The 26,993-nt window shown below is 44.2% G+C and overlaps 1 protein-coding gene and 1 pseudogene across 1 annotated transcript; both read left to right on the plus strand.

The window, feature by feature from the left end:
* On the plus strand, positions 1–25,032 carry Nipal1 (NIPA like domain containing 1). The gene is made up of 6 exons (XM_021162633.3): positions 1–140; positions 10,729–10,995; positions 12,789–12,845; positions 15,606–15,696; positions 20,867–21,027; positions 21,661–25,032. The coding sequence occupies exons 1-6, from the start codon at positions 95–97 to the stop codon at positions 22,287–22,289; spliced, it is 1,251 nt and encodes a 416-aa protein (XP_021018292.1). The 5' UTR covers positions 1–94; the 3' UTR covers positions 22,290–25,032.
* On the plus strand, positions 15,711–20,856 carry LOC147005159 (Na(+)/H(+) exchange regulatory cofactor NHE-RF4 pseudogene; annotated as a pseudogene).
* Positions 25,033–26,993: the final 1,961 nt, after the last annotated feature.

The following is a 26,993-nucleotide window of genomic DNA, read 5'->3' on the forward strand; positions in this document are numbered from 1 at the left end:
CTGACTCCACCGCTCTGCCGGAACGAACGCGGGTCCCGGGACACTGGTGTGTGAGAAACTATTGCTAGCCCAGAGGAAGCCCGGTCCCCAGGCCATGGGGGTACAGCTGAGACTGCCACCCGGAGAGCCCTGCCACGAAGGTGAGTGTCAGTCCCAGCGGTGGGACACTTAGGTCACTTGGGTAGCTGGGAGCCCAGATGCGTGGTCTCAAGATAAAACTAGAAAAATGTGCGGATTCTTAACGCGCGGTCTTCTAGTCATTTAGTATCCCAGTCGTCCAGTGGGCTGTCCCACCAACGGGACAGTAAATACTTAGCTGTGCCCACTGCACTCCAGACTCTGTGGGGAAGCCCAAGTAGGAGCAGGACAGAAGTGACGCCCACTTAGTCCCCGGGCTGGCCCAATGTTGATTACGTCATACTGAGTGTGTGGCAGGGAAATTCGGGATGCTTGCTGAGGGCAGATTCCAGGGTTTGATCCAGGAGGAGGTTTCTCAGCCTCAACTCCGGAGTACAAGGTTCATGCCAGGCAGAGGGCGTGCCGGGGATCCCGTGGGCTTCCCACACGGCTCCCTGAACACACTGTGCCTGAGTCCCACGGAGAGATCGCTCAGGTATGACTTACTGGGCAATCCTTTGAGTAGGGTGACTACCCCCAACAGAGAACTGGGAGTGCTCTTTTGTTAGTTCTTCCTCGGGGTCAGACTGGGATTTCCAGCCCACACCTTGCCTGGTAAAATCCCTGGGCCCCGCCCCTTGACCTTTGCCAGATGTTCTGCAGTCTCTACACAGAAGGTCAGAGAAAACTGAATGGAAGTAAGGGGAAAGGTGGGGCAACTTTGGGAAATGTGCATTGCAAACGAAATCATCGAGTTTTTTTTTTTTGTTTTTTTTTTAATCCCCACTGGCGTCAGGGCAAAGGTCATTTCTAACCTACTTGCTAAGGACTCAAAGAAGCTGTCTGGTAAGACCTGTGCCTTACAGTGAGTGGTTCCCAGCCTAATGCTAGGACCATGTAACTACAGCTCCCCGTGTTGTAGAGATTCTCCAACCATAAAATGATTTCTTTGCTACAACATAACCGTAATTTTGCTACTGTTATGAATCATAAAACAAATATCAGCTATGCGACCCCTGTAAAGGGATCATTTGAACACCCCCCCTCCCAAAGGGGTCAAGAACGAGACTGAAAACCACTTTTTGAGAAGTTCCTGGCAACAACCTTCGTGTCCTTGCTTCTTGGCCTTTCCAGCTTATAACTTAACGAGGGAATAGAAAGAAAAGAGGGGAGAGAGAGCAGAGAAGAAGAGAGAGGACTCATCAAATCCCAGCTAGTAAGAAAGGGGAGAGGTGTGTAAAAGAAAATGTGCAACAATTCACAAACTATCCCCACATTGAGACCGGTGATTCCTAAGGCAGCTGCGTCTAGGGTTGTTTCCTAGACAGTCATCTTCTTAATGGCAGTTGGTCCCTTTTCTAAATAATTCTGGAGCCGCCAAGTCAGATCGTCACTAATGTACCCTACCCTTGTTTGTTCAAGGATCTGAGAGCAGATTGCACCCACTCATTTGACCTCTGGATATTTTTCCTGCTTTGCTCATGCATTTAGTAACTACAAGAAGTATTGGAGCTCTGTGTCACCTGATGATTAACCGTGCAGGAAGGTACTGGGAAGGATGGGAGAGGCCAATCTGTACTTTCAGTAGTAGGAGACTAGGTTTTAGCCCTAGAGTATCCACTTGGCTCTCTTTCTTCCTCTCTAAAGTGGGAAGAAATCTTGGTGACAGAGTAGGTAGCCCTGGGTTACCTCAGGAAATCTACAGGGCAGAACCCTGGCGGGTCTTAAATGGAGTCTGGTTTTCCTTGATTTGTTTGAGGTGATGAACAAGAATCCTGTGAGCCGAGCACTGGCCTAGGTCCTAGGAAAGGACTGTCATCAGTCTGGCCTTCAATGCTAGCACTCCCAATCTGTTTACTACCCCGATGACGGGATGTTCCCGAGAAGTCATTTGACTTGAGAGTGTAGAGCTGTGACAAAGTCTAACAGTCAATGTACTGAAGCTGTAGGTGGTCTGCAGATTGGGTGGCCCAGATCCTTTAGAGAAAGTTTTTAATCTACCTGAGATCAAAATGATGAGCTAATCACGGAGTCTGAGAATAAAGTAGTTTCATAAAATGCCCCCCAAAAGTTACAGTAGTACTTTGATTTCGACTTTTAAAACCATGACTGAATACTTCAAAAGATCTTATAACCCAAAATTATCTCAAAATAAAAAGACAAACTTAAATACACAGAAAGTTTTTTTTTTTCTAATTTGGTTTCAGTACTGTTTGCAACTGTTCTAACAGAACTCAAATCAACTCCAACAGCCAAAACAGCTTTTATTAGCAGAGGAAACACGGCCCTGGGGGAACAGAATGCCAGACTTAACAGCCAACACCTGGGACACCGTTTTCTGACCTCTGAGGACACCAGGCATGTATGTGGTGCACAGACATACACACAAGCAAAACACCTATTATACATAAGACAAAAATAACTTTAGAAAAGTTTAAGATGAGGCAATTGAGGAATAGTGTCTCAGAATTGGCTGTATCCTTCTTTTATGTTTCTATACTGATATGTGTATCACACACACACACACACGCATATTATCTTGAAAATTCAAAACATTCATATAGAACATATCCGTTCACACCCCTGCATAACTAAATTCTGTAGTTTTGGTTTCCATTTTTACAGATACAGAAAGTGAACCAGAGAACTTAAAATGGCTTCATAGTTAGTGTTCAATGAAACATGGCATTCTTTGGGCCTGTATTTCACCTGTAGGTGCATACAGTACTTTGGATGGTGCATCCTTGCTGAATTCACATTACAGCCTTTATTCCAGTGTGGCTGGAGTGAGGAATGGAGCCTCAGAGAGATAACTGATCATAAGATCAGGAGCCATCGTGCAAGAAACTACATCCCGAGCATCCTTCATGCAAAATGCTTAGGATCAGAAGTATTTTTAGATAAAACTGAGTTTCCTGATGTGGACTTGTTCAGTAATGTCCTATCAGTGCACCAAAGCATCTATCTTGTAGCATTTGGAATTTTTTGACGATGGATGCTGTAGTGATTATTCCTGGCTGTCAATTTGACTATATCTGGAGTGAACTACAATCCAGAATTAGAAGGCTCACCTGTGATCCAGATCTTGAGGCTAGAAAACACAAGTTTCTGACCTGGATCTTGCCCTGGAGATCTTGAGGCATAGTGGCCGTGAAATGCTTAGGCCCAGGCAAAGTAGTACACGCCTTTAGTCCCTGGAGACAGAGGTGAGGCTTGGAGATCTCTGAATTCAAGGTTAGTCTGGGACAAAGCAAATCCCAGATCCAGGTGTGGTGGTACACTCCTTTAATCTGGGCTACACCTTCTACTGGAGACCTACTTAAGAACATTGAAGGAAGATTATCTCTCTTTGCCTGCTTGCCTTGTGAGACTGAGCAACTGCCAGATCATTGGACTTCCATTCACAGTTGCTGCTGACCATTGTTGGGGAGTTGGACTACAGACTGTAAATCAACAACCAATTCCCTTACTATATAAAGACTACCCATAAGTTCTGTGACTCTAGAGAACCCTGACTAATACAGATGTCCAACCTGAAGTGGCTGTGTATGAAAGAGGCCTGAAAGCTCATGCTAAGAAGACACGGGGAAGGGGAGGCTGTCACCAGGAGCCCAACTCTGAGGCCATGCTGATTTCAGATTCCGTCTCCAGAGCTGCTGGAATTCACTTTTGCTTACATCATCAAAGACACGGGACTGACACAATGCCCCACGTCCACCCCTATGGCCTCTGAGGCATGACAAGTTTCTTAGCATTGGACACATCACTCTTCCAAAAAATACATGTGATAGGCATTTCTCAAAATCCGTGAAATGGTGATAGTTTCTGCTACTAAGACACTTTGATTTTCTACGTAAACTATATCTGTTTATCAAATGCTCTGACAGATTTCTACCATGTCTTCAGACTAAAACACAAGGTATGTTTCTAAGTCCTAAAAGATTTCTTGCGTGCCAAAATTAAGCACTACTTAAAAAACATCTAACTCCCCAAAACAGAATAAAATTCTCCACTAAAAGCTTATCAGGAAACACTGTGGTGTACTAGCAGTAGGTTGTTGAGCCTAATATTTAGTAGGAACTATAAATGATTTTAAAAACTTAAAAGTATGCATGGAAGGTTACTGGAACGTTTAAGTTCCTTTCCTGCATTTTCATTTAAAATTGTTTAGTTATGGGGCTGGTGAGATGGCTCAGTGGGTAAGAGCACCCGACTGCTCTTCCGAAGGTCCAGAGTTCAAATCCCAGCAACCACATGGTGGCTCACAACCATCTGTAACGAGATCTGGCGCCCTCTTCTGGAGTGTCTGAAGACAGCTACAGTGTACTTACATATAATAAATAAATAAATCTTTAAAAAAATTTGTTTAGTTATTTATTCACTTTTAGGGTGTTTTGTTTTGAGACAGGGTCGCACTACATAGTTTTAGCTGGCTTGGAATTCACTGCAGACCAGGCTAACCTTGAACTTGCAGACTTACCAGCCTCTGCTCCCAGCACTGGATTCAGAGTGAGCGCCACATTACCTGGCTTCCTTTTTACTTTTCCCCAAGAGGAAAATTTGAGTAACCTTTCTTACAGATGGTAAAGTGTGAAAACAGAGCCTAGTTATGGAAACACCGGGGCCAGCAGTCCTTTGACACTCCCTGCTCCTCCCACATCCTCCAAGCTCCTCCCCACTCCCTCGGGCCCTTTAAAGAAAGAAGATTTAAAGATAGGCCCTAAGGCAGCAGAGGTGGCACACACCTTTAATTCCAGCAGGTAGGAGGCAGAGGCAGACAGATCTCTGAGTTGGAGGCTAGCCTGGTTCACAGAGTTTCAAGACAGTCACAGCTATACAGAGAAACCCTGTAACCAACCAACCAAGAACAACAAAAGATGGCAGAGGGGTTTAAACTAGCAGCATCTTCACGGTGTAAAGATTTGAAGCATTTTTTGTGGTTGTTGCACAGGCTGCGGTGGTGGGAGTTTTCCATTGCAGTTCATTTGGCTTGGAAGTTCTGGGGATCAAACTAAGGCCTCCCCATGCCAGGCTGTCGCTGTCCCTCTGAGCTACACCGTTGGCCCTCAATTCTGTTTGGTTAACTGAAATAATGAGCAGCTCTGCATGAGAGCTTACACGTACATCTATCTGCCTGCTGTGATGTCCAAAGGTCTCATTTTGTTCCAAATCTGTTCTAATTTATGGCTAACACTTATTCCGCTCCAAATCGGCGTACACGATGTATCCTTCTTCTCTGTTTATTCTAGCTTGCTGTGCTTTCGTTTAAACCATCTGCTCTGTTTGCCTGTCCTGTTGACCTTTACCTCACCAGTTCCCAGAGGAGCTGACTCTCCTGTGAGCAAATAAATAGCTTAGCTAACACCTTGGGTGGTATGAGTTTCAACAACTGTTTTGTAAGCTGCAAGAAGAATTGTGATTGGTCGGGTGCACTAAATAGGGTCATTGGCTGTGAGGGAATTGAAGGTTTCTTCTGACTGGGACTGCAGAGAGCAGCCATGTGAGGAAGTATGGTGGACGTGTACATACTGTGCTCTGCCACAGAGCTACAACCTCCACCCAGGAGGAGGCTTTTCAGTACCAAGAAGCAGCTCACTATGTGTGTCAACACTGTAAAGGGCTAAATAATAGCCACTGTCAAAGCGGTAAGGTGAGGAGGAACGAGTTTAACACAACTACGGAGGAGAGAGCGGGACCTAGTAAGATTCTACAGAACAGAGGAAGTGGGAGCCTGTGTATGGGGTGGGTGGACTCACCTTTTTCTGAATGTGAAGGAAAGCCATTGTAGAGCTTTGGGAAGGAGGATGACAGGATAGGACCTTGGTCATTCTTTTTTTTTTACCAGCCCATCTTACCTGATCTTGTCCCAACTGCTCTGTGACTACATCTTATTCCATCTCCTTCCTGCCCTCCACCCCACTGACAACACCTTTACCGCTCACGCGTACGTCTGCCTTGAATTTTGTCTTTTATATGTAACAGAGATTTCTACCTAATCCTGCTTTCAAATTATGTATATGTACTGTACATGTATAAGTACATGTACATGTATGCAGGCTTTGCTGCTTTTCTGGGCATTTAAACGTATTACGTGGTTCATGTCTCTAGCCCTTTCCCATTAGAATACAAGAGAGTTATTTATGTTCACCGCTGAGCCCTCGGCGTCTAAGACATTCACAGCAGCTAGAAGACAGTAACTGTGTGGATGAATGAATGAATGAAAGTGTAGCTTGTGCTGCTTGAGGGATGAATGAGACAAGAGGAATGCAGTGAAAGTTAGGTCAGAGATGAGCAAGTTTCTGAGCATGTTGGGTTTTAACATTTAGGGTTGGCAGGAATTGAGCCTTTATTTAATTGGCATGGAAAACTACAACAGAGTCAATGAGACCAACCCAGGAAGGTGTGACCTGGTTGACAGCAGCTCACAGCTGCAGAATGAATTGTGGTGGCCAGAAAGATTTTCTATGTCAATGAAATAGGTAGCTGTACTCTCTTATTCCTATCTATGTGTCTTGAGGTCAGCTGAGGGTGGACTGGACTGGGTTCTTGCTTCAGGCTGTATATATACCTATGTGGTGGTTTGTATTTGCTTGGCCCAGAGAGTGGCACTATTAGGGGGTGTGGGCTTGTTGGAAGAAGTGTGTCACTGTGGGGATGGGCTTTCAGACCCTCCTCCAACCCCCTTTGGGAGCCAGTCTTTTTTCCTGGTTTGCCTTCATAACAAGATGTGAAACTCTTAAGCTCCTTCTTCAGCACCCTGCCTGCCAATGCACTGCCATGCTTTCTGCCTTGAGGATAACAGACTGAACCTCTGAACCTGTAAGCCAGCCTCAATTAAATGCTGTCATCCTTATAAGAGTTGCCCTGGTCATGGTGTCTCGTCACAGCAATGGAAACCCTAACTAAGACAGCCTAGGACTTGTTGCTACCTGTGTACCCAGGTCTTCTCTGTGTTTTCTTCGTGAGTGGGCCTCAGGTTGAAGGGCCAGCAGCAGCTTGAGAGTTACAGATGTGCAAGAGAGCAAACTCAGGCTAGAGGCGTTGCTCATCTGGCAGAGTACTTACTAAGTACACACACAGCCCCAGGCTGATCCCAAACTCCCCATAAGCAAGGTATCATGGTGCATGCCTGTATTCTCTGCATTTGGAAGGTGGGTGATAGAGAGATCAGAAGTTCAAGGTCACGCTTGATCACATGGCAAGTTTAAAGCCAACCTGGAATGTATGGGACCTCTGAGGGAAGAGGAGGTAGAAAAGCCAACCATATAAGCATGTTGAAGTTTGAATTCAGATCACCTCATCAGACTTCTTAATACCGGTGAAAGAGCCAATGCAGTAAGAGAATCAGTTAATAAAGGAAAAGGATACATTGTGGCTCATAATTTTGGAGGTTCCAGCACAGGGCCTGTTACTCCATTGCTTTGGGGCTGCAGTGAGGCAGCACATCACAGTAGGACTAATCTGCCCACCTCCACATGGAAGAGGGAGGGAAATGACAGAGTTCTATAATCCTTCCCTCCACCCCCAGGCAGGCACACCTCCATTGACCCAAAGGCCCTCCCACCCCAACTAGACCCCACCACTTGACAATGCCACTATCTCCTGGAAGTACCATCTAGGGATCAGGGCTTTCTTGGACATCTAACATCCAAACTACACGAGGAGAAGAACCATGTACCAATCACAGGAAGGCTAAGACTCATCAACCACAGAAGACAAGATGGTCAGACAATGTTGTTGTCTTCAACCTGGGATTGCATTGCTGTGCTTCCCTAATTAAGATGAAGCTTTGCTCAATCACAGACTTCCCAGCGATCAGATAATCTGCCATAAACTGTACAATTAAACGACACTCTGTAGGTGTACGTAGCTTTGAGAGATGAAAGTGTTTCGCCTTTCTGTGAACTTTAAGACTTTACTGGCTTATGTTATGTTTATCATTTTCTGAAATAAAAAGACTGACTTGGGTTGCTTAGCTACACCAATTTCCAGTTACCCAACTTTGGCACTACAGCCAGGAAATCACTTTTCTAAGGAGTGAAGTGTTAAAGAGAATCCAGGGTCAGCATCATTTGTAAGGAGTAATATTTCTTAAAACGAATGATTTATTTATTTTTTTTTACAAGTGACACATATCTGCCGTTTTTTACTTCATATTTAAAGAACAATAGCAACAAAGAAGTTAAGCAAGCTCTCTGCTGACAGAAATACACCCTTGTATTCACTTTCAACATGACTGTCTAGTACAATCTTTAAATGACTGTTACAGACTTTCAGAGTGGAGTAAAGTCTAGCTTCAAGTCCTTTAATACTTTGCTTCTTGGAATCATGAGACACTCTGATTAGAGATTGCTTTGCATCCTCCAAAACCCTCCAGGGTCTCTGCCCACACAGTCTGCCCTGCCCTTCTCTTCCCTGTGCCCTGGGTCCCTCCAAACCCTCATTCCTCCTCCTCCAGCCACAGCCTCCGTGGGCTTTCCTCCCCAATACACTCCCAGAGCATAAAACGATTTAAGTTCTAAGGTCAATAACCAAGCAAGGTTTTTATTATTCTTCCTGCCATAAAACTCCCAGGCTTCATGTCAGTCTTGAGAGAACTTGGGAAATGCAAACAAGATGACTTGTGTTCCCTTAGCACCGCTGTCCCCACACCCCTGCCGTGTAGGAAATGTTTTTTTGCTTCCTCAGCTGCTTAGAGGGCATATTGTTTGTCTGGAATGAGGTCCACCCACCCTGATTTCAGAGATGAAGCTCTGGAAGGGTTATGTTAAGCTCGTAGTGAAGGACAAGCGTGCATTCAGTGGAAAGTTCAGTTCAAAGCTTTCTTGGGAATGAATGCAATCGCGATCATAACTAACAAAACTGCTCAGGCTGGCTTTCCATCTGATTGTTGTTGTTGCTTTGGTTAGCGGTTTTGTTTTCTGTTGTCTCTTCCTGTAAGTCAGGCTGACCTCAAAATTGGGAGCTTCATTCCCAAGTGACTGGATTACATGCCTGGCTCATTTCTTGGGTTTAGGTGAGATGCCCACGGGGAAAGGTAAGAATACTGTGGCTACCTCACTACTATGAACATTCATGGTTGTTCTTTTAAGACAACATTGTAGAGCATTTCTCTATTTTATTTTATTTTATTTTTTAGAAATCCCTTAGGTAATGTAATTCACTTGGCATATTTAAAAGTTTTTACTCAGAATCGGTTCTATATCTCTCAAGTAAAGCCAATTCCTCTTTAAGTGACACAGATAAATGAAATAAGAAATGTTTGAGATCAGTTACGGAAAGTCTCCTTGCTAAGTGTTTCAGACACTGTCAGTGATGTGTTAGTATACCTTCTCGGGATCGGGGATGTTAAATCAGAGTGCTGTTGCTTGTTTTAGCTTTGTTTTTACGTTTTTTTCTTTTCCTTTTTGATTAGTTTTGAGAATTTCCTATGTGAGTACTATACTGGCAGTACCCTCTCCTCCCTCCAACTTCCCCTCTGTCCCACACCATTCCTTCTTAACTTCACGGTCTGTTCAAATATTTATTTTAGTTATTATACATATAAATGTATGAATACAGCCTGCTGGGCTCCCTTAGTGTTGCTCTCCTGGATATGTGTCCTGGAGGATCACTTGGGACTGGCTCTCCCTCTAAGAGACTCTTCACCACAGTGGATTTTGTTTTTTTTTTTTTCATTGAATTCCATGATCTACCTTTGTCTGTTTTTGTTCAGGATAAGTGATGTTGGGATACTTTGACTTTTAAGAAAGGAAATAAGATGAGAAAGTAGAAGATTTAGTCACAATGTCACCATGTTGGTTAGCTGTTCAGGGGCTGGGCTATCAGAAGTTTCTCGTGGTGTGTAACATGTCTCTCATTCATGTTTTAGAGTTTTGCCTAAAAAGTCCAATGCACAGAAAGGGTCTGTTCTACTGGTTTTGCATTCTTACTAAAATCTTATTCTTGTTAAAGCCTACTGATGTTTAATTTGTTTTTCTACAAAAATTCTGTTCATTCAGGAGCAAGTCCATTAGTTAAACTGAGAAACTGAGAAGCGATTTTCTTTGGGCTAAGCAGTATGCAAAATTAAAGTTTAATGAATTTTCTGGAATGCACAGTTCATACCCCATGACTGGGCCAGCTAAATCTCCTATAAAGGGGTAATTTATAGGCCAGTGGCATTGCTGTGGCCTTCTCCACCCGCCTGTCACAAGCTCTGCTTTCTGAGAGACAGGCAGACTGATCATGAGAAGTGGGATGGGTGGGGGTGGGGATATTATGGTGATGGCAGACCTAAGCGAGCACTCCCATTTCCAGCAGGCCGCTTCCTTACTGAAACCAAGACCCACAGGCTGCCAGGTCGCTGGGTTTATCAGAGGACCTGAACTTTCGTGTGAAATCTCTCCTCTTTGAACAATGACAACTAAATAATCTTTAAATCGTTTTTAAAATGTGGGACAGCTTCGTTGAAAGTGTCTGTTGGCCTGTGGACCATCTCTTAGGCGGGGGTTCCTGTTTACAGTAGAAATGTGTTTCCATCCACTCAAGTCTCTCTTTGGCAGAGAGGAGTATGCGTTTGCACAGCTCCCGTGCATTCTCACCATCCCCTTCATCTTTCTTTTTTACCAGGGTATGTGCTGTCGCTGGTCTGCTCCAACTCTTCCCGGGCTTCGTGCGAGATCACAAATGTGTCACAGTCGCTGCCTTATCCTGTCGTCTACACGAACCTGAATTCCTCCAAAACCAACTTCAGCATTTCAGCAAGTGTAGAAAACAAATACAATCTGTATGTGGGCTTGGTATTGGCCATAAGCTCCAGCGTTTTCATTGGCTCAAGTTTCATACTCAAAAAGAAGGGTCTCTTGCAACTGGCCGACAAGGGCATCACCAGAGCAGGTGAGGAACACATCCAACCGCGTCTTCACTAGGGCTCTTGAAATAGAGCATGCTCCCTCCTACCCTAAAAGCTCTTCCCTTGCCACAAAAATCTTTTCCCCCTGCCCTTCATCCAGCTGACTCATCCCACTGAATCCTGCCGTGGTCCACCACTCTAGAATGGTCTCCTTCACCACTGTCCTTCAGTGTCTATCGTTGGGCCAGTTTCCTGTGTTGTGTGTATTGTTTAGTCAGCACGTTTACTTGTTTATTGATAGTAGGCTCACAAACCATGCGCTCACAGTGTTTGGCACCCACCAAATATTTGGTGAGTCAATGAATGGATAATGGTAGCATCCCACTTTGTATAGTGGCATTTCCAACACTGAGTAGCCTGTCTCACTGTATTACCTACGCATTCACATTCATTTTCGTGAAGTGTCATAGCATAAGAAACTCAAGTATTTTCCTAGGTCAATATGGGAAAAGAAATGCCTACAAATGTAAACAAGTTTCTGAAGGAGCAATGGGTGGGGAGATTTGCTCTATCAGAAAATATATGGTCTTAGTGAAAACAATTTGGTACTGGAATTTAAATAAAAAGGGATTTTTGAAGACATACAAGTGGAAAGAGATTACATGTAGCAGCTAATATATAACTTTTAAAAGTAGTATTTCAGACCAGTGAAGAAAAAATGAATTATTAAATTAAAAGTGTTGAGGAAAAATAAAATTGGGGAAAGGTAGAGAGAAAACCAGTGAGAATTCTACTTTTTACCACTTTGCAAAACACATGCCAGATTCCTTGAACTTGAAATAAAGTCTTCTTAAGCATAAATCTGTTCTGGGTAAAGGAAGAAGGTATTCTATGTAATTTAAGAGATTCTCTGAATGGATGGATAAAATAGGTCACACACAGACATCCTCTTTGGAAATAACTTACTTGAAACTAAACAATTAGATGATCTTGGTGGTGGAGAGAGCTATGAAGTACAGGATATAGTGGTATAGAATTCCTAATATATAAAGAGCAATTGCAGGCAATAAGAAAACACCCTAGCATAATGGCAAAGCACGAAAAAGAGAACAAAAGTGAGAGGTGCAGACATCCGGTGTGACAACTGCTGTTATAAGGAGAAAATACTAAGGAAGGGAAATAAACTACCTTGCAAGATCATCTTTATTGCTTATGTGTCCTGGTTAGTTGAGTTATAACAAAACCGTTAGGGACTGAGAAATTCCATTGTCTATAGCCAGCATGTTTGCAGTGATTCAGGTCACAGGTCGCTCACGGCGAGATGACTGCAGGCAGCTTCAGAAAAACTTGTTCTTTTCAGTCTGTCAAAGTGAAGGATAAGCGGAGTCCACCGTCTGAGTCTTGCCGTTCTTTCATTGGCTCTCCCAAAGTCTCAAAGGCTTCCATGTGAGTTATCTTTTTCCCTCTAGGACCAGCCTCAGCTGCAAGCTACGGTTTAGGTTCTAATTTCGAACTGTGGCTGAAACAAGCTTAGAGTTTACAGTGCCCTATGCCTGTACTGCCAACTGACCTTGTTGGAGAACCTGAAGATTAAGTAAAATTTCATACAAGTCAAAGGAACTTTTCCGTAGAAGTCATAGAAATCAAAGGTAGCAGAAAGCTTGAAAAGACCTTGGGAAAGAACAGAGAGTAGTCTCGTATTCTCACTTAGAGAAGACGGGTGACCAGAAGCCTGGTCTTTTCCTTCGTGCTTTATTTAACACCTTTCCTGGGAGTCTGGGCTTCTACCCTCATCTCCTGGGGTGAAAGCCTGATTCTTGTTCTTGGTATTTCCCAGGGCAAGGCGGACATTCTTACCTCAAGGAATGGCTGTGGTGGGCAGGACTGCTATCAAGTAAGTATGAAGCACGTGACTTTTCATGCTCAGTAACTCTTCCCTCCTGTGGAGGATGGCCCTACATCTGAAAAGGGTTGTGGTGACTTGACTTACTGCATCCATTTATCTACAAAGAGTTATTTCACTCTTCGGACAGGGCCCGCTCTGTGCTTTCCCAGAATGCAAACGAAGGCATTAGTGTTTCAAATATTATATTTTATATCACAAACCTCTCCTGTTTCCCCAGAGAATTGAGAAATATCTTCCCTCCTGGATCTTCTGAGTTCTTTTTTTCCTCATCTATTTATTTATATTTTGTGTTGCATGAGTGTTTGGCCTGTGTGGCTGTCTGTGTACCCTGTGCATGTAGTGCATGCAGAGGCCAGGAGAGGACGTCTCGTGGAGAACTGGAGTTACAGATTGTGTGAGCCACCCTGTGGGTGCTGGAGCTGAACCCCATCCTCTAGAGGGACAGGAGGAACAGCCAGTGCTCTAAAACACTGAGCCATCTCTCCAGCCCCTCTTCTGAGTTCTGACTTGGCTTTTTTGGCTATCCTGACTGCACATTCTCTTGGAAATGGGTGTGTCTTCCTTATCAGGACCAAGCATGGATTAAAAAAAAAAAACAAAAAAATCAATTCTTTGGCTATTGATACTGGGGTAAACGGGGCGGGGGGGGGGGGAGTTTAACAGGACTCTAGGATAGAAGCAGACTGGAAGCACTTCTCAAACGCTAATATGATGTCCTCTTGAGAGGCAGGCTGTCTGCTTTGCCACTCTCCCTGACTTCCCCACCTCTCTCTCTTATCTCCCACAAACTTGCTTCAATGCCAGGTAAAAGTCTCCCAAGAGCAGGACATCATCAAGTAGCTTCACATGGCTTATAGCTCAGCACTCTGTACCCAGAACCCTAAAGCCTCCATATTTTCCAAAACCAAGTCACTGATTTCAATGTTGGAAAAAAAAAAAAATCCTATTATAAGACAAAACCTGAGGGCTAGAGAGATGGCTGGACAGTTAAGATCACTTGCTGCTCTTGCAGGCTGTTGGGAGTCCCAGCACGTGCCAGCCCACAACCATCTATAACTCCAGTCCCAGGGGGTCAAAAACCTTCTTCTGAGTACCACAGGCACCACGTGCACAGACATACATGTGAGCACACCCGTCATAAAATAAAAAAATTCATTTTTTTTTTAATTTTTAAAAAGAAGCATCTCGAGTACCTTTTCCCTAATAAATGTTGGGAGCTAAAAGGGTTGATATTGAAATTTGCAGAGCCCTTTCTATTTTTTAAGGTGTTTTCATATTCATTTGCTGAGTAAAAGTTGACTGGCCTACCCTGGGAAGGTTCTAGTAAAGATGATCTGACTGATTCTCTTAGTGATTCTCTTACTCTGTGTTCATGTCTTACTTGCATCTCCTCAGCCTTCCCTCATGTTTCCAAAGGAAAATACAGGGGCTGGAGTGATGGCTCTATAGTTAAGACCACTTGATGCTCTTGCAGAGGACCCGAGTTCATGTCTCAGCACCCACACGGAGGCTCACGACTATCTTCAATTCCAGTTCCAGGGGACCTGACCATCTCTTCTAACTTCCATGGGCTTCAGACACTCACAAAATGCACAGATATACATACTGCCAACACTTGCATACATGGAGTAAAAACAAATCTTAAAATGAAAATCTAAGGAGAAAATTGTATGGCTATATTTACAATGCCATGTATACCAAGAGAAAAAAAGCTTGTGATCGTATGGATAAGAACTTACACTGGGGTGCTATCTGGCTATTAGCATATGAAGTTAAAATTTGTGTAGAACAACATCTATAAAAATAGAAACCATCTCAATATAATAATCACCAAAGGAAACTAAATAGTCTAGAAAGGGTACCACGGCTTGCTTTGTTTGTTTGTTTGTTTGTTTATTAGAGTAGTCTCCTAATTGGTCTGTAAATTTAGATCTGTCTTTATGGTAAAGCTCTAATGCTGGGTATTCAAAGAAAAGGAATATACTCTTCTGTGTTCTCTCTCCACTATGTGTTTGCACATTGCATGGACAACGTGGAATACTACAATCTCTGGAGACGTATCCCATTGCAGTCTCTAAGAATAAGCTGGCTTCCACACAAAAGCTAGCTCTTGAGGGGAGTCTCCTGCACTCTGAAAGTTATTTGCAATACAGTACTTGGTGCAGATCTCAAGTTTCTCAGCTAGGATTACTTGTAAGCATCCATCCTTAGGACTTTCAAACAGCTCCTCTGCTCTTCTTGAGCTCCAGAGACACCACCAATTGCCTGTAGGTCATCTCCAATTCAGAAATTCCAGCCATGGGCCTGTGGTGGGGATTCCTGGCTATCTGCCACCCAGACACCAGATCCCCTACAAACCCTCTCATTTTATAAGATGCTGATGTTGTTGCTGCGGTTAGATTGCAAGTGGGGTCTTTTCCAATCTATTCCAAAGCTACCTCTACTAGATGCCATTTGACTGACCAAATACATTTCCAACATCTAAGTTGCTCAAATCTCAGTTGAAACTTGTATAAAGCGCACATTTGTCCATCAGCATTGATACATTGTTACCACCAGGCAATTATAGTAGATCAGCATCCTGTGATAGCAATCCTTTCTCACTGGCTGCGAGGCAGTAAGACAATGCTTTCCAATAGGTCTCAGCAGCGGCTTCTATGTAGAAGTCTGCTGATGGCATGAGCCATTTGCTTATTTCTTTGGATGAAACTGTGATCCCATGTGTTCATATCTCTGCTTGCTTTCCAGTGGGAGCCGGTGAGGCTGCAAACTTTGCCGCTTATGCCTTTGCACCTGCCACCTTGGTCACCCCACTGGGGGCTCTGAGCGTTCTCATAAGGTAGGTGAACAACAGAAAGCTTGACTTCTGAGGCAGCAGCAGACCATAGTCAGCAGCCGTAAACCATGAGAAGCACTCTGCTAAAAAATCACAGAACAGAGAGCAACAATGCAATCTGAGCGCCCCAAGCCCAGATAGCCCCAAATAATGTCTGGGACTCCTGAAATCTTAGAGGCAAGCCGTTTATAACATAGACATAAAAGGCTGTTTCTTAGGCTAGGAAACCACTTATATGCAGAAGGCCTTGAGCTTGACACCCCCTCCCAAACAAAGATAAAATCTAATCTTGTCTCTTAAAAAAATTACAAAAATAACTTAAGAAAGCTACAAAAATAGCAATAGAAATAGGAGTTTCTCAAGTCTCAATGTGAAACTTGTATAAAGCGCACATTTGTCCATCAGCATTGATACATTGTTACTACTGGGCAATTACAGTAGATCAGCATTCCATGATAGCAATTCTTTCTCACTGGCTGCAAGACGGTAAGACAATGCTTGTTAATACAAAAAAAGCAAAAAGAAAACCAAAAAACAAAACAGCAAACAAACAAAAAACCCAACCTAATGAGCACTTGGCTCACTGTTCACAAGTACTTGCAAGGTAATAACAATTTATGTTTGTGACGATTCAGAGAAGCCTAGCCACACAGTGTCTACGTGTGGTGTGCGTGCGCTCGTGTGCATGTGTGTGTGTGTGTGTGTGTGTGTTTAAACCTCTCAGCTGAGTACATTGTGAATCTTCCCTGAATCTTTCTTGTTGCCATAGTGATTAATGGCAACAGTTATCAGAAGACTTTAAAAGGCATAGTGTTTAAGCTACATTTCAACTTACTAAAATTCCACCATTGCCTGCTAGATACCTCTGTTGGGTACCCTGTAGTAGGATTCCCTGTTTTGTAGTATGTGGATGTCCTAGTTTGATTTTTGTTACTGTAATAAACAATGTACTGGCTGGTTTTGTGTGTCAACTTGACACAAGCTGGCGTTATCACCAAGAAAGGAGCCTCCCTTGAGGAAATGCCTCCATGACATTCAGCTGTAAGGCATTTTCTCAATTAATAAACAAGGAGGGAGGGCCCACCCACTGTGGGTGGTGCCATCCCTGGGCTGGGAGTCTTGGGTTCTATAAGAAAACAAGCTGAGCACACCAGGGGAAGCAAGCCAGTAAGGAACATCCCTCCATGGCCTCTGCATCAGCTCCTGCTTCCTGATATGCTTGAGTTCCAGTCCTGACTTCCTTGGTGATGAACAACAGTATGGAAGTGTAAGCTGAATAAACCATTTCCTCCCCAACTTGCTTCTTGGTCATGATGTTTGTGCAGGAATAGAAACCCTGACTAAGATAAGCAGCATTACCAAGATCAACCTAGGGGTACAAAGGGTACACACACACACACCATTGAGAGAGGCCAGGGTTGAAGCTCTAGGCAGGAACTGAAGCAGAAACTATGGAGAAACACTGCTTATTATTGGCTTGCTCCCCACAGCTTGTCCAGCTTGTTTTCTTAAACAATCCAGGAACACCTCCCTGGCCTGGGTTGCAACAGTCCTAGTGGATTGACCTCTCCCACATCAGTCATTAACCAAGGACATGCCCACAGGTTAGTCTGAAGGAGGCAACTCCTCAATCGAGGGTCCATCTCCCCAACTGACTCTAGTTTGTGTCAAGTGAACAAAAACCCAACCAGCACTGTATTGTGTGTGATTCCAGTGAATGTGTTTGATGAACTATGAGCTCTTTGTGTGACCTGGCCACCATTTCGTTGCCTTAGTCTTTTTAGAATCTATAAAGTGGACCTTGTCCCTACTCTTAAGTCCTGGGTCAGTGATCCAACTATGGAGGCAGCTGCAGATCTTCGGGACACGGCCTTGTTAACTCTGAAGTTTAAGTTTAATCCAAAGCTGGGCATTGACAATCCTGTCCTCTCCCTCGCTGAAGACCAGGACCAATCTGATCCCTGGAACCTGCACCGGCCTCGCTTCTGTCTGTTGAGCAAGGAGGAGGAAAGGACTTTTGGGTTCCATTTGCAGCAGCATCTAGGCAAGGCTGACCATGTGGTGTGCAGGGTCGATCCGGGCACCTCAGCCCAGCGCCAGGGTCTCCGGGAAGGAGATCGGATTCTAGCGATGAACAATAATATTGTGGCACATGAGGACCACGCGGTGGTAGTGCGCTACATCCGGGCCAGCGGTCCCCGGGTATTGCTGACGGTCTTGGCACAACACGTGCATGATGTGGCACGTGTTCTGCAGGGGAGTGACGCTTTCCTCTGTCCTACCTTAGCCTCGGGGGTCAGGCCCCGGTTGTGCCATGTAGTAAAAGATGAAGGCGGCTTTGGCTTCAGCGTCACCCACGGAAGTCGAGGTCCTTTCTGGTTGGTGCTCAGTGCAGGAGGAGCTGCTGAGAGGGCAGGGGTGCCCCCTGGAGCCAGGCTGCTGGAAGTGAATGGGGCCAGTGTGGAGAAGCTCACATACAACCAGCTCAATAGGAGGCTTTGGCAGAGTGGAGATCGGGTGACTCTGCTGGTGGCAGGGCCGGAGGTAGAGGAACAGTGTCACCAACTGGGAATGCCTCTTGCTGCACCCCTGGCAGAGGGCTGGGCATTGCCCGCCAAGCCCCGGTGTCTAAACATAGAGAAAGGACCTGAAGGCTTTGGGTTCCTGCTTCGGGAGGAGAAGGGCCTGGATGGCCGACTTGAGACCAAGGATCTTCCAGCTGAAGACACAGTTGAGCCTTCTGGCCTTGCTGGCTCCCGCCAATGCTTCTTGTACCCGGGGCCTGGAGGTGGCTATGGATTCAGACTCTGCTGTGTGGCCAGTGGGCCTTGTCTCTTCATCTCCCAGGTGACCCCAGGAGGCTCAGCTGCCCGGGCAGGGCTGCAAGTGGGAGATACAGTTTTGGAGGTGAACAGATATCCTGTGGGCGGAGACAGTGAACTGGACAGGCTTCAGCAGCTGACTGAGGCCGAGCCACCCCTCTGCCTGAAGCTAGGAGCTAGGAATCCACAGGGCTTAGAAGCCTGGATTTCCTTGGAGTCCGGAGAGGACTGGACTCTGGCTTCAGAGTTGCTTTAGGACAAGCTTACCAGCATAGACTTGCCTAGTAGTTCTCCTGCCCTCGCTCTGCACCCTGAGGTGGAGGGAGCTGGGAACAGTCTCTTGAAGTTGGAATTGGGAGCTGGAGGACTCAGAGAAACCACCAATCACAGGGCTGCCAGGGACCTTCTCCTTTCTCATGAGCCTACCTCCAGCAGAGGGGTGTGGACAGAGACCGCAGGCGGGCTCCACAGGGAGCCTGAGATACCACAGGATGTTATATGTGGACATTTTGGGGAGCTGTGCGCCAAAGATGCAGTTCTGCTCAAGAAGATGACACTGTGGAGCCACTGAGGATTGAAGCCATGGAGAACATAGGTTAGATGTGACTCTGTTGTCATCTGGCAGAAGGATTGATCAGAGGTGTATCTTCCTTCTACTGTGAATACCTTAGAATCTTGGGAGCTGGTTCTTGGCTATTGTAACGTCCTGTTACAGCCTTTCCCAGCTGGCTGGTGAGATAGCTTAAAAGGTAAAGGTGCTGGCTTCTAAGCCTGGCAACCGGAGTTGACTCACCAGAACCACACGGTAGAAGAAGAGAACCAGCTCCTGGAATTTGCCCTCTGACCTCTATGTGAGCACTTTAGTATACATACGCTACTGTCCAAATAAATAAGTAGATGTATGTATGTGTATACAGACACACACACACACACACACACACACAAAAGAATCTATAAAGTGTATGTATCTAGTAGAAAGATTCTGCCTAGGCCTCCCTACTTCTCCTTTCTGTCTTTATAGAATAGAGAGAACCAAAAGAGTTTATGTGTATGAAGCAGTCAAAATACTTTTCACTGGGGCTGCAATCCCACAAGTGACCACTAGAGGACAGCTCTGAAAAAACACCCGCTGAAAGTCTTGGAGTCAAATGGCATGGTAAATTGAGACTGGCAAAGAAGGAGGCTGGTGGGCCAGAATCACAGCCAGCCTCTTGATGTTGCTGCAGCATGTCATACCCTGGTATCCACGGAGATACCAACCTTGAATATTTTGAAAGCAAGTCATGAAGCACAAAGCATTGGGAGCTTTAGATAGGCAGAAATGTGGAGGTGGGGTTTTACTATTTGACAATCTGCATGGTTGAACAGGTCTGTGTTAGTTATATATCAACTCTGCTATCTATGTACATATCTTGTGTGTGTGTGTGTGTGTGTGTGTGTGTGTGTGTGTGTGTGTGTGATGAAGGCCAAAGGACAGCCTCGGGTGTCATTCCCCAGACACAGGACACCTTTTTATCTTGATACAGGATCTCTCACTGACCTGCAGCTTGACACATAAACTAGCTTAGATGGACAGCGAGCCTCTATGACTCTTTTATCTCCACCTCCCCAGCACTGTGGTTTTAAAACTATGCACAATCATACTGGCTTGCTTCCCCCCGGCCCCCAAGGGTCCTAGTCCTGAGACTCAGGTATTGATCCATTTGTAGCAGGCACTTTACTGAACGGTCCATCTCCCCAGCCTAGGGCATGTATCTTTGAAACATTCACAGTCAGCAGTATTTTAAATGGACAGATTGAATATCCCTAATTCAAAACTCACAAAGCCAAAAATGCTCCCAAATTTGAACCATGTTTGAGCCTGCATAGGATCCCATAAGTGAAAAATTCCCTGCATGACCTCATGTGACAGACTTCCATCAAAACATGAGCCCGTCAAACATACTGTGTAAGATTGTCCTCGGGTAAGTTTTTCAAGTTCACTTGAGGCATTGGTAAGTCTTAAGCTCAGGTTCCTGCCCTAAAAGATCTCATATATGCAAATAAACCACATCCCAAAAGACCTCCAATCAAAGCATTTCAGAGAAAGGATGCTTAGTGGCGACACTGAGCTATAAAATATCTTTCACTCCAGTTACTTGAGTAGTATATCATGTCTATACTATCTCCCCCTGAGGAATAAAAGTGGTAAAATATAATTATATAACCATCACTGCTGAACGACTCAGGGTGTCTCAGCATCACATGGCATATTCTAGTCTGACATACACTGCAGTGTGGCCTCTAAGCTGCTGCGGGAATCAGAAGGTGATTGAAGAGCCAGTGATTTTTGTTTCTTTCTCTCTCAACAGTGCAATATTGTCTTCCTATTTTTTAAATGAGCACTTGAACATTCACGGGAAAATAGGCTGCATTTTAAGCATATTGGGGTCCACTGTGATGGTTATCCACGCCCCACAAGAGGGAGAAGTCACATCTTTGCATGAAATGGAAATGAAATTGAGAGATCCAGGTCAGTGATTCAGCCTTTAAAAAAAAAAAAAAGGAAGAAAGAAAAAACACTGAAGTTGTGATGTATATATGCTTGCTTTTGGTTTGGTTTGGTTTGGTTTATTAAAATAAGACCTCACTATATAGCCCAGAATGGCCCTGAACTTACAGTCCTCATGGCCAGTGCTTGCTGACATTTCCAGCATGCAGGTCACCAGAAGAAATCTGTGGTGACACTGAAGGTATCTTACAAGCTTGCTGTGGGCTGTAAGCTGCAATGGGATTTGTTCCTGATAAAGGTCTGGAAGAAGTAACAATCTGTTTTTGTGTTTGTGTGTCCTTGCTACACAGTAACAAGAAGAGGTGAGGCATGTGGCTACAAAAGAGTTATAATGAGCCCAAATCTTTTCCCCTCCTTCCTTAAGCAACCATGTAAAAGGCTACACTTGCCAGGCCCAGCAGGGATATTGTCCAGATTCAAAGAGTGTTTGTGGAGTGCTCTATGAAATCACTAAGGAGCAGAATGATGCTTATTTATTCTCGGTTGTTCTAAAATCCTGTGTTTTTCAATTGGTGACTAATGGTACCTCGGTAAGGTGACGTCCTGTTAGCATCTCCTAAATCTAACTCTTTCTTTCTCCTCCTAATCCAACAGGGTTCGTTTCCTTTGCTGTGATCATCTCTGTGATCTCACTGGTGCTGATTTTGATTGTGGCCCCAAAGAAAGGACAGACTAATATATTAGTCTATATTGCAATCTGTTCTTTGATTGGAGCGTTCTCCGTCTCTTCTGTCAAAGGCTTGGGAATTGCCATTAAGGAACTGCTGGAACGGAAGCCTGTTTACAAGGATCCCCTGTTCTTCATCCTGTTGACCATGCTTGCACTTTCCGTGACCACCCAGATTAACTATCTCAACAAGGCCCTGGACACTTTCAACACATCCCTGGTAACTCCCATTTATTACGTGTTCTTCACATCCATGGTGGTCACTTGTTCTGCCATCCTGTTCCAGGAGTGGTATGGCATGAAAGCTGGAGATATCATCGGTACCCTGAGCGGGTTCTTCACCATCATCAACGGCATCTTCCTCCTACATGCTTTTAAAAACACCAACATCACCTGGAGTGAACTCATGTCTACTGCTAAGAAAGAAGCCCTTTCTCCAAACGGCAATCAGAACAGTTATGTTTTATTAGAGAACACAGACTTCTCAGCCTCTGGGTATGATGACGACATCACCCTGTTTAGCAGGACCAATGACCAAAGTAGCCATAAACTTTGAACTTCAACCAAGACATCCAAAGCAATACTTATTCTTGGAAGGTCTATTTGCACATTAGCATGTATAACACTGTAGAAATCCTCTGAATGGGAGACCAAGCAAAAAAAAACCTTTGCTCTGCAAAGCCTCCAAATTGGAACATCAAGTTTAATCTTCTTCTAGAAGATTCGTGTCTTTCTTTTATGTTTTCAAAACCACTGAAACAGTCCCTGAGCTCAACAGAAGCCAAAGCCATTTGTCTCAGAATAATTCGTCTGCTCAATGGATTTGGCACTGCCAGGTGGAACTTCATCCCCGCCTGGTCTTGGACTCCGCGACTCACAGATCTGTTAACTGTCTTCTGACTGAGCAGAGTCTCAGATGCCATTGTCTGATGGGTCATAATCTCAAGCTATTCAAACTAAAATGGGAGCACTGGTGTATTGACCTCTGGTCTGCAATGCCTTCTTTCTAAACTACACAGCAGATAAGCAAAATGTTAGAACATACTGGACTAAAATGTTTATGGCACATTTTTTTCTTTTTCCCAAACACACACATGATTATGTCAGAGAATTTATTAACATGGACCTGGATAATGTAAGCAAAACATGTTTTCTGGAAATCCCAAGTGAACTGAGCTTTGCAATGACTTACAACAGTCATTTTGTTCCTTTTTCCTATTGTTTTTTTGGTTTTGGCGTGTTTTGCTTTGTTTTGTTTTTTGGTGTTTTGGCGGTGGGATGTTTTTGATCATCTTGTTTTCTTGCTTGCTTATCTTTCAGACATGTTCTTGCTACGTGACCTAGGCTAGCCTCAAGTTCAGCACCCCTTGGTGTCTATCTCCTCAGTGCCTGGGTTCAAGGTGTGTACCACCATGCCAGCTTCTTTTTGAAAAACTACTGCTCCATAGATTTCTTCTTGTTGACATCGAGGTTTTGTAAAAACAATCACTACACAATGTGAAGTTCCACTTTTCTCAAAGGTCTTATTCCTACAAGGTGGGTCATCCAAAACTAAGAACAACCAACAGATTCCTTTTACAGCTTTAATGTTCGTTTAAAATCTGCTGTTTTCACCTTAATAAGGAAATTATAAACAGTTTCTAACTTTTCAGAATGGGCACAGCCTACTGTTTTCAATAACAGGTGCCCTTTTTTTTCTATTGAATTCCTCATGACCACACTTTCCGATTCAGATCATTGCCAGTTCAGATCATTGATAAGTGTGTAGGGAGAGAGAAATTCCTTTAAAGAAGAAAAAAGTCTGAAGACATGCTACAGGAAGAATCTTTTGCTCATTTACATTTTGTATTTGATTTCTCTGACTCATTCTAGACTCAAGCTCTTAGACCCTTCAGCAAGAGGAACTGTTGAGTGCAGTTAGCTGCGCTGTGTGTTTGGGAGGGAGGATAATCCATGGGCATCCCATGACTTGATACCTCAAGGCCTATACATGTTTACTTCCTGCCACTGACCCACTTTGGGTAGCAGATATAGAAACTGTGAACACATTTGTAGAAAATTATCTTCTGAAAGGATAGGATGTTTGAAACCTGCACAAATTCTTTTGCTGGCTTTCCTTGTTGCTTTGATAACCCCACTGGGTTCCCCCGGGGTATCTTCTTGGTGAGGGCATCAGTCATTTCTCTTGACATCTTTCCTCAGGTTGTGACCATTCCCCATTCTAGTGATCTTGATTTTTTTAGGCATTTATTAAATGTCCTTTGTTACTTGACACCTTAGCTGTCAAGTTTTGCCCTTGGTACGTTGTGCACAGGTCAAAGATTCCTGGAACACAAGAATCGATGTGTCCTGGTTTGGAAAATGAACTGGTGTTAACATATATGCCCAGGAGAAAGACTGAGAGATTTCATCAGTTGTCATATATAGAGAAACAAAAACAAACAAAAAAAATTGGCAAATATTTTCAAGTCTCTGGAAAGATTGCTGGTGAGCATATAAGTTTAAAAAACTAAAGTGTTACTATAAATCTAATACCACAGCTGAGTCTTTCTCGAGTGGGAAGATGCTGCTGAAGGAAGAGTAGTCTACTGCGTCCCTCTGGGACATTCCAAACTGCTCGTTTCTTACTCGTGTGCATTGGAATGCGTAGCCTTGTCATCGTATAGATGTGAGTTATTTGGTGGATATCAGCGAATATGTAAAGAAAATGGTTTTGCCTTTTGAATTATAACTTCACCACTAGGTCAATGGTTAATGATTTTTTTGTCCAGAGAGAGAGAGAGAGAGAGAGAGAGAGAGAGAGAGAGAGAGAGAGAGAACCACTGAGCACAAGTTTATGTGAATTCTTCAGTTCCTCGGTTTCAGTCACATTAATTTTAGACAATCCATGTGAAGGCAAGTTCATCATTGTCCACTCTCCATCACAATGCAGAACCATTCCAACAAAAATATTTTCCCTAGAGAGGGGGGATGTAGCTCAGTGCTCCCTCTGCATGCACTCAGGCACTGAGTTTGATCCCCAACACAAGGGGGTGAATACTAAAACCAGTAGAACCAAACGTAAAGTCATCTTTACCTTCAAAAGCTTTAGAGGTGGCAGGGGTGGGGTGGGAAGGACCATATGAATGTGTTGAATGTTCTCAAGTATTTTTGATAAACTGTGTTCGTGAGAGTTTATACTTTTCAAATGTTTATAAGTACTATTCATTTTGGATAGTTTATACATCTGTAATGTTTCTGTGTATTTCCAATAAAATAATATTGTTTTCTTGGGCCTTCTGGTGCTGAGGTTACAGGCATTGAGAATTGTTTCTATTCTGTTTTGAGAGTTAAAAGAAAATTTGGAGGTTGGGGGGGGGCACTGCTCAGGGACTCACGCTGCCTTTTCTATAAAATTGAAATCCGTTTTGGGAAGGCTCTCCTCTAAACCATCTGCTGTGGAGCAGACTTGGCACCTGAACAAAAGAAACTATCTTATCCTTCAACAATGTGACTAAACAGAATGGAAAGTTCAAAGCAGTTAATATAATGAAATCTCCTTAGGCTCAATGGAGGAAAAGAAAAAAAGGGACAGCTGTCTGTCAATATCTATGAGAGCTCCAGGTGCACCCCCTCCCCCTAGTAGCAGCTCAAGTCCCTTATATAAGGTGGGGCAGTCCTGACCTACACACTCTATCTGGGTGCCTTTACATCCCCAGTCTCCAGAAGGCAGACACCAAACACAGTGTAACTGTCCCAGACTCAAACCCCATTCATTGTTTCTAATTCAAATAGAGGAATTGTCTAAGGGGCAGAACCTCTCTCTTACCTGTGACTCATACCCCTTCTTTCTTCTATTTTATAAATAAAAGGGTATAGTGTGCTGTGCCTTAAACCGACACAGTCAGAAGGAGGATCCTGGCGTGCAAGCTTCCCAACACACCAAATCCCCAGTCCATGGCCATGGAAGGCAGATGGCTGAGAGCCACCCAGGTGGTGGTATCTTGTGTACGGGAACGGTTGGTGTGTCTGTCTACACTGAAGTTACACCAACTTCAGTATTCCAGAGCAGGCTCTGTGTGTGTGTGTGTGTGTGTGTACAAAACAGGAACACCTTGTCCACAACTTAAAGGAAGTCATTAAGAGGCAGACAACAAGGCTGAGGGAACAGCTTTGTAGGTGTGTCTTGTTTGAATCTCCATCCTTGTGGCACCTCTGCAATCCCAGCGCTGAGGTAGCAGAGATAAGAATCGTGTGGATGGCTAGCCAGCCAATCTAGCCAAATCAAGCCCCAGGTTCATTCCTGTCTCAAAAATAGAGTACGAAACAGGAAGAAACCAGCCATCAACCTTGAGACATAAACACAGCACACTTGCATACCACACACACACATGAACCACATATATATGCATGCACCACACACACATGCATGTACCACAAACATTCAAACCACACACACTGCACACATACACAGATGCACCACACACACACACATGAACCACATATACATACATGCACCACACACACAAATCACAATACTATACTCATGCATACCACACACACACACACACACCACATACTGCATACATGCACAATGCACACACACATGCACCACATACACATAGGAACAACACACACATACATGCACCACACACACACAAACTACACATACTGCACAATGCACCAAACATACACATGCACTAAACACACATGAGCCACACACACCACACATACACAAACATGCACCACAGACACAAACCACATATACTACACATATGCACACCACACACACACATATGATACATACATATGAGCACTGCACACACACAAACCACATACACTCCACACATGCACACCACACACATACATGCATCTCACACACACACACACACACACAACACAGAGCGGAACACTTGGGTTATGAAGATTCTCAAAGTTTATTTTCATAAATGAACCACATACTTTCCCAGTTGAAAACCACTTAGATTTTTTAAAGCGCTCACAGCTACAATCACCTTCTCTTTTGGTGACAAAGCCATGGCATACCTTCCGCCTTCAGTGAGAAACTTGGGTCTCTATCTCATCATGGTTAGTGACAGAGAAAACTTTGACCCAGCATCATCTTAGTCTTTCCAGGTAGATGGTCTGGAGCAGTGGAGGAGTGAGGCCATTCCCAGCATGCCCAGAACTCTGTGAGCAAAATCCTTCCCAGAAGCTATCTCGTCACCTGCCCCAGAACGCTGAGTTCACTCCAGCCTCAGGTGAGTGTTCTGAACTGTGG

This window comes from Mus caroli, unplaced genomic scaffold (assembly GCF_978045245.1).
Source record: "Mus caroli unplaced genomic scaffold, Mus_caroli_1 scaffold_4, whole genome shotgun sequence".
Taxonomy (NCBI): domain Eukaryota; kingdom Metazoa; phylum Chordata; class Mammalia; order Rodentia; family Muridae; genus Mus; species Mus caroli.

Excerpts from the sequence above, each read along its gene's own strand:
- Nipal1 (XM_021162633.3), top strand. The coding sequence starts at position 95 with ATGGGGGTACAGCTGAGACTGCCACCCGGAGAGCCCTGCCACGAAG. Across the intron at positions 12,846-15,605 it reads GTGGGCAGGACTGCTATCAA|TGGGAGCCGGTGAGGCTGCA; the intron begins GTAAGTATGAAG and ends CTTGCTTTCCAG. Across the intron at positions 21,028-21,660 it reads AATGAAATTGAGAGATCCAG|GGTTCGTTTCCTTTGCTGTG; the intron begins GTCAGTGATTCA and ends CTAATCCAACAG.